At 36.2% G+C, this 7,343-nt stretch overlaps 1 protein-coding gene and 1 long non-coding RNA gene across 2 annotated transcripts; one reads left to right on the forward strand and one right to left on the reverse strand.

Moving 5' to 3' along the window:
* Positions 1 to 1,459: 1,459 nt before the first annotated feature.
* On the reverse strand, positions 1,460 to 4,660 carry LOC148736125 (uncharacterized). Its single transcript, XR_015998454.1, has 3 exons — positions 3,631 to 4,660; positions 3,475 to 3,553; positions 1,460 to 1,555 (listed from the first exon to the last, which is right to left on the reverse strand). It is a non-coding gene; the product is annotated as an uncharacterized LOC148736125 (long non-coding RNA).
* Positions 1,555 to 6,603, forward strand: LOC148736126 (adenosine receptor A3-like). The gene is made up of 2 exons (XM_088752224.1): positions 1,555 to 2,740; positions 5,171 to 6,603. The coding sequence occupies exon 2, from the start codon at positions 5,190 to 5,192 to the stop codon at positions 6,210 to 6,212; it is 1,023 nt and encodes a 340-aa protein (XP_088608350.1). The 5' UTR covers positions 1,555 to 2,740; positions 5,171 to 5,189; the 3' UTR covers positions 6,213 to 6,603.
* Positions 6,604 to 7,343: the final 740 nt, after the last annotated feature.

Consider the following 7,343-nt stretch of genomic DNA (forward strand, 5'->3'; position numbering starts at 1 on the left):
CTTAGGAAGCTAACTTGTTCCATTCCTTACTAAGACAATCGTAGGGGAAACTTCTTTTGATAATCTGTTTCTCATTTTCTCTTCGCCAGGGGACATCAAAAGCTTACGGCTGCATTTTGCAACCACTGACCCATCTGGTTGGACGCTTTATGCACGGTAAACAAAAAAACCTATTTTTGTTATTTTCGCAGGATAATTTCTGACACAGGAGGTCAAGACCTGAAATGAATGACGTAAGCAGCCATTCGCTTTCTACCTGGGAAATATGGATTTGGAGCACATCATTTCTGATGGGAAGCTTAGCTACTATAGTAGCGAATTTGATCACGTTTCAAGTCTTCTGGAACCAAAGAAGAACTTTAAGACAGACTAGCTTCGTAATAATCAACTTGGCTTTGGCTGACCTCTGCGTGGGTTTGTCGGAGGGATGTTTTGCCGTAGAGAACTTGATATCAAGTTATGCGGGGAAAAAGCCCACTGAAATCGGATTTTTAACTGTTGACATTTTCTCAGAATGGGCCTCTTTAATCTTTCTGGGTCTTGTGTCGCTGGAGAGAATGCATGCTGTGTTTTGGCCTGTGCGACATCGCATGACTAGACAACGCAGTTATATCTATGCTATCTGCACATCATGGTCTTTTTCCAGCATATTGACCGTCATGTTTATTGTATCTTACGTAGGACTTGTCAACCAGCAAATAGCAATTGGTATATTTGTTCTTTTAATGGCTGTTTTTCCAATCTGCATTTGTGCTGTTTACTCAGCAATCTGGCTCCGTTTGCGTCACACAAAAAGGGAAAGCTTAAGAAAACACCGCCACCCAACGATGAACAAACTAACTAAGACTTTGTTGATTGCTTCTATTCTTTCATTGGCTGCATGGCTTCCTCTAAGCGCCGCATTACTGGTTAAGTTTCCTTTGTGTCAGTTGCTTGTCGTCGGTGAATACAACCCGCCTGGTTTACGGAGGGAGATTCCTACAGTATGGCAACTCCCTCTTAAACCCAATTGTTTACAGTTTACGGATTCCCGAGTTTAAAGAAAAGATACTCCGGCTATTTTGTAGGCAGCGTTGGAAGAAATTAGCTGCTCCAGAAAGAGTGAGTCAGGTGCATGCGTTAAGATCTGCAACTCCAGTACTACTTTCGTTGACATCGCCGGTTAGACTCACCACTACATCTGAAACGGTCAGGAGTATAAACCTGCACTACAATGACAAGTAATCGACGGATTATTAAGACTGTAATAGATTGTCTTGTGTCCTTCAAGCACCTGACCAAGTCAAACATCTGGCCACCTTTCTCGATATTCTCTAAATCTTTATTCACAGTTATTCCAAATATCAGATGATTTGAGCCAAGTTAGATCTGAGATTGATTTTTTCACCAGATTGGTTGGAATACAATTGAGTTTAAATTATTTTGAATGAAAAGAAAAAACTAAACAACAAACAATAAATGTAGAGCAAAGGTGGTTTTCTTCACGAATTGAGGCTGATTTGGTATAATTATCGTTTTCTTTCTTCCCATTCTTGATGGCGGCCTAAGAACCAACCTACGTGTATGATAAAGGGAAGAAATGTCATTAAAGTCAAATTGTTAACGCTATGGTGATTTGTGTTAGGTGGAAGTTATAAAAAATCTTTTTCATCGGAAGGATACACAGCTGTCCAGCAAAGAAGAACAAGAATAACAAAGGTATTAGCTGGCATTGTGCCCCCAACACACAAAAACATCATTTAACAACGATAAAAATCTCGCATTAAAAAGCTCCTTGGTTTTATTTTAATTTAATTATGATAAAGTTTAAGCCTATATATTCCCTTTAATCAATCCCATTATGTCAAATACTTGCCAAGGAATGTGATAAAAACATAGACAATGACGCCGAACGCATTTTATGAAACTCCAATGTTATATTATTGCGTAAAGTAGAATTTCCTTTGTAGGTAAATAAAGGTGCTCCTTTGTTGGGTAAATAACGGACCGCGATATTAAAGTTCTCTAGATTATAAACTCTGAAGGAAGGTGTTCTTAAAGGATTTTGTAAAAGGTTTATTTTGTTTAGTGGAAAAAGAATGGCTGATTCACTGCGGTAAGTTGCCTTTGGCAACTGGGCATACGGTGACGAATCATCCTGATCGCTTAGCGTGACTGACTATTTGCATAAGTTTTTTTTTTATCTGCATTAAAATGCTGATGTTGCAGCCGATGCTATATATACTTGTTGTAGGGCAAAGTTCAAAATATTTTGGAGGAGTAGCTTTATCAATTACGTTGCTTTTTCAGTTCAAAAGTTCTCACCACAGACAAAGCGAAAGAGATAAACAATTATTTCAAGATTGACCTCTTTCATTTCTTTCCAATTTGGTTTAAGCTATTATATCTCCCACAGAAAGACATCTGTTCTTGTCATTTGTTGTATTGTCCGATCATTTTTTTTGGGAAAATATGCTGTTATTTTCATGTCGAGTTTCAAGTATTGTTGTACCACTAATTAAAGATATCTTTTATAACGATGAAGCTGGATGTAGAGGATGTAGCCGCCAGGACGGAAATCGATGCGGCAAATAGCATGAGTTATTCACCCACACTAAGGGCAATATTGCTGGAGTTTTTCCAAATAACTTTAAAGGTGTATGGAAGTCATTGCTATTCAAAGTGCAGCGAAGAAACACCGCCTATCTGCTGATGTTTGAGTTTCCCGATATTGCGACAGTGGCGCTTACCATCAAACAAAGTAAGCCTTGGCTTGATTTTACTTATATTTGATTTGAAAAGGAATTCTTCGAAATAAAATTCTAAACTTTTTTTTTTGGCTGCCAAAACGATATCGACGGTACTTCAAGACTTAAACACGAGTTTTGTATTGCAAATAAGAGAAAAGAAACACAAATTGAAACCAAAATTCGCTTTGTACCTTATCAATAATTGATCTTTATATGCCAACCTTGTTTTCCTTCAAAGTTCAATGTTACCGGTTTAGCGTATAGTTGACCTTCAAGCTTGGAAGGAAAGGTTTTCAGAGCTCATTTGTCATAAACAGACTATACACCTATATGATTCGTCATCGCGAGGAATTAATGTTTTGTAAGAAAGCTATATTCTCTTCCCAATATAAGTTATCATTTCGGCACGACTCTTTATGACTAAATTAATGTTTCTCAGATCATAGCATGATTTTTTGAGAAATGTAGAGTGGATAACAGCTAAAGAAGATTGCTATTCGAAGAGAGAAAGATTCGAAGTTGTAACTGATGGTTCTTGCAAATACATTGCAGGGCAAAAGGTATCATATCGGTTAAGCATAACATTTGCGAATTATAGGAAAATTTTTTGCAGTACATTTCAAATTGTACTAAATGAACTTAAAAGGTGAAGTTTTCTTCCATGACTCGTTTCTTGAATTATCAAAAAGCTCAACACCAACCCCCCCCCTCCTCCCTACAAAAAAAAAAAAAACGCGTACGCAACTTTATGAGGTTTTCTTTATATCTGTCGCAAATTCAGAGCTGCCTCGCCGTTTTTACTCCACTGGGATATTTTGTAGGCACTAATGATCAAAAGAAATAAATGCATGAATAAAACCTTAAGCGAATTTAAATGATTTAAACAGACAAAACGACATACTTTTGGCGTAGGAGATCTGTGCATGTCTCTTGACCACAACGCAGCATTAATTGCGTTATCAAAATGGACGCTGTGAATAGTGACAATAATAATAAATAGATACGTAAACAGATTAGTACTCAAGTCGCCTACATATCTGAGTTTCACGAACTGCTCTTCGACTCCTCTTCGGTTTCCATTTGACATAAATGTAGTTTTATGTAAAACAGCTTAATGTATTTATAAGGCTCAAAAGAATAAGTAAATATGAACACGTACAATTGATTTTTAACAAAATATAGTACTTAATTTCCATTTGCACTTGAACTACGGTATAGTATTCTTAAAATGCCTATTATTTTGAAGGAAGAAATAGTGAAAAAAGCAAAATAATTCTTATTATGAATAGAAAGTACAAGCATGGTGAAGAGTGAATTGTTCTTGTTGACTTTTCTTTCTATAGATCAGGTAATATCTTAAAGGTATACACATGTATTCTCCAACTTTTTTGCCAATCAGAATGAGGAGAGACGAGGCGAAGAAAGAAAGTTCTGCCTTGTTTAAGCAAAATTCAGATTGAAATAACGACGTTACAAGATATACACTTTTGTAAGATTCATCAACATTTTGACTGCATGAAACAAAAAAAACAAAAAAACAAATTACTAAACTAAACTAAAAAAACAAATCAAAAGCAAAAACAAAAATTTTAATGAAGTTCGGTGTGACAATGGGCGCTATGAGAAAAAAAGGAAGCGCAGAATTTCATCTTGATACAACAGCAAGTAATGCGGAGAGGAGTCCACGATGAGCCCACGGTACGTATATAGGATGCATTTACACTTAGACTGCCTATCGGTAAAAAATGTAAATGAAAGCGAGCAGAGAAATTTTCTTTTAATGGCTCGCTACATTATCTTTAGAACACTGATCGATTAGTTTAGAATTTCTATCTCTTCTTCTATCCTGGTAGCGGGGATCAAGTCAGATTTATATCAAATACGAAACAAAAGCGAAGCGGCGAGAAATTTTACAGAGTGGCCTTAGCAATGCAAATTTCAAGTTCTGTGAAAAAATAATTTGGACTGGCAGGTGTTTAAAAAAAAAAAGGTGGAAGTTTCCTGCCCTTGTCCTCCCGACAATAACACTAATCATCGTTGCTTTCATACTCTTCACAGTTTGTACAAACACATGCAGTTATTTAGAGACGATCGTTCTTTAACATATTTCTTTTGTTTATCTTATGTCATTGAGGACACCTAATGACTAACTTGCAGACGACTTCTTTTTTGTTTTCATTGGAACTACATTAAAAAACTTTGAATGTGTTTGCTTTATTGAATAATTAACGAGAAAACTGTGCCGTTACTAGGAGACGGATATTATTCACCTCAATTTTCAGTATGATGATGGCTACTGTTGCTTAACATTTGCATATTTATTAACGTATTTCTGCTTTGTTTGAGGTTTTTAATGGTAATACATACTGTAACAAACTAAGCGGGCAAGATTAGATGTATGTCAATTCAACCTCTAAACAATCTATGACGCTTTTCTGCAGATCTTGAGCTACTAGTGGAATGAATAACAGCAGCACAGCAACACAGACCTCAGAAACAGCAGATATTACGAATATGGAATTTTCGTCCTTTGTTTTATGGTGCTTTGCCTTCGGAGTAGTGGGCATCATTGTCATCATCGTAAATGTTATAACAATACTGGTATTTTTTTCAAGCAAATACCTTTTACGCAAAAGACACAACCATTTCTTGATCCTATTGGCAATTTCTGATATAACAGTTGGGCTGGTTGTGATACCGTTGTACATTTATCAGCTGGTGTCTTGGTGGACTAACGAACACAGCGTGCTGCGAGATACCCTTTATGACATCTTCACGTCAATGGACATCTTATCTGGATTTGCCTCCATCTTCACATTGGCAGTAATTGCTGCAGATCGAGTCTACGCTATTGTATTTCCCTTTTACCACAAAGTCCCTCCTAAAGGAGTTTACCCTTGCATGATAGCTACTGTTTGGGTTTTATCCGGCTTATTAGTAGTGTACTACTTTTTGTTCCGGATAAATATCCTTCCCAAGGAAGCTTTCGTCTATCTGTTGTTAATTAGCATTTCGCTTTCCCTTCTGGTTATTTGCACGTCTTATATGCTAGTCTGGGCTCGCGTGAGATGTTTTGCAATCAGTCATGGTTTGAAGGGAGCTTCATTCAGAGAGAGACGCTTGGCAGAGCTGTTGTTTCTAATCACTGTTATTTTCATGTTTACCTGGTTACCTTTCCATATTGTGAATTTCATTTTTCACTTTTGCTTAAATTCAAAATGTCAACCTTCGACCAAACTTGTTTATTTTAGCAAACTTTTGCACTACAGTAATTCGTTTTTCAACCCCATTGTTTATTCCTACCGAAACATCGAATTTCGACAATGTTTAAAACGGCTCGCGAAGAACATAACTTCTCATTCGAAACCATTATTAACAGAGAGGAGAGAACCAAATCTTAGAGGGGATCAGAGAAAAAGAAGGATGGTACTGGAGAGGCAAGAAGCGTTTCGTCGCATTATGGTGAAAGAAAGCAGAGTTTAGAGTATACGATAATAGCTTACATACTCATAGTGCGGGAAAACTACTTTCTGGTTATAGAATGTATGGTCCAAAAATGGTGATGTATTACTCCCTACAGGAATAATTGTTATCTTATTCTCATCTTTCAAAAAATGTCGTGAATATTATCTCGATGGTATATCAAAGCAACAATAACAAAAAAATACATAAATCTCTCTATTAGTTAGTTGTAAAAAACAAATAAAACATACCCGTTAAACAAATGTAGGGGGTGGACCCAAGAAACAAAAAGATACCCAGTGACTTAAAATTAGCATTTTATCTGAATGTTAACTGACTGCAAATAACACTTTTAAACTGTAAATAACCAGATTTTGTTTATGCATTGAAATAAAAAGAGACGTTGATATTATCAGATGTAAACTGGAAAAAATAATATGCATTATACAAAACTTATGTCGTGTGAAATATGAAATTTTTGTCGAGAGAAAAGGCACATTTCCACCTTTGTCCAGCAGGTGTTTTCGCGCCGCGGGAGACGAATTTAATTTGTTTCAACGACAATTCTATCATCAAATCTATCTCGACCATCAAATCTATCTCGTGGCACAAAAAATCCTTTCTTCTTCAACTGACCCGACTCGTTTCCTACTTATTTTCTTCCTTTTGTGGTTGGAATTCGAGTTATCTTTATATTTCTTCTACTGCTGCTCAAACAGGTTTTTTAGCATTCAGTTAGGCTCTCTACGAATGTTCAAAATCTTAATCGAAACGTTTGTGATAATATGCAAGTATGAATCTCTGCTGTACTGTTTTCATAGATAATAAACATAAAATATAAGATCGAGAATATGTTGAACATATCTTTTAAAACTCACTGAACTGAAAAAAAAATGGACCAATGTAGGAAGAAAACGTGATATTTATTTGAAAAAAAATTATGGGGAATGGTTAATTAAAAGTTAATTCCCGGAAGAGCTCTTGAAATCGCCAGGTTCTCTGGTCGATAACGGGGGATGTACCCTTATGAGCAAACAGGTAAATAATATCGGTCACATTCAAGCTGGATCATACAAAGTGCCTATAAAAATAGGGGTATGAGGATTGCAGCACCAAAGTAGTTAAATAGATTGACAGTTATATCTCCAAAGG

The sequence above is a fragment of the Stylophora pistillata genome, chromosome 3 (genome assembly GCF_964205215.1).
Source record: "Stylophora pistillata chromosome 3, jaStyPist1.2, whole genome shotgun sequence".
Classification (NCBI taxonomy): Eukaryota; Metazoa; Cnidaria; class Anthozoa; order Scleractinia; family Pocilloporidae; genus Stylophora; species Stylophora pistillata.

Excerpts from the sequence above, each read along its gene's own strand:
- LOC148736126 (XM_088752224.1), top strand. The coding sequence starts at position 5,190 with ATGAATAACAGCAGCACAGCAACACAGACCTCAGAAACAGCAGATATT.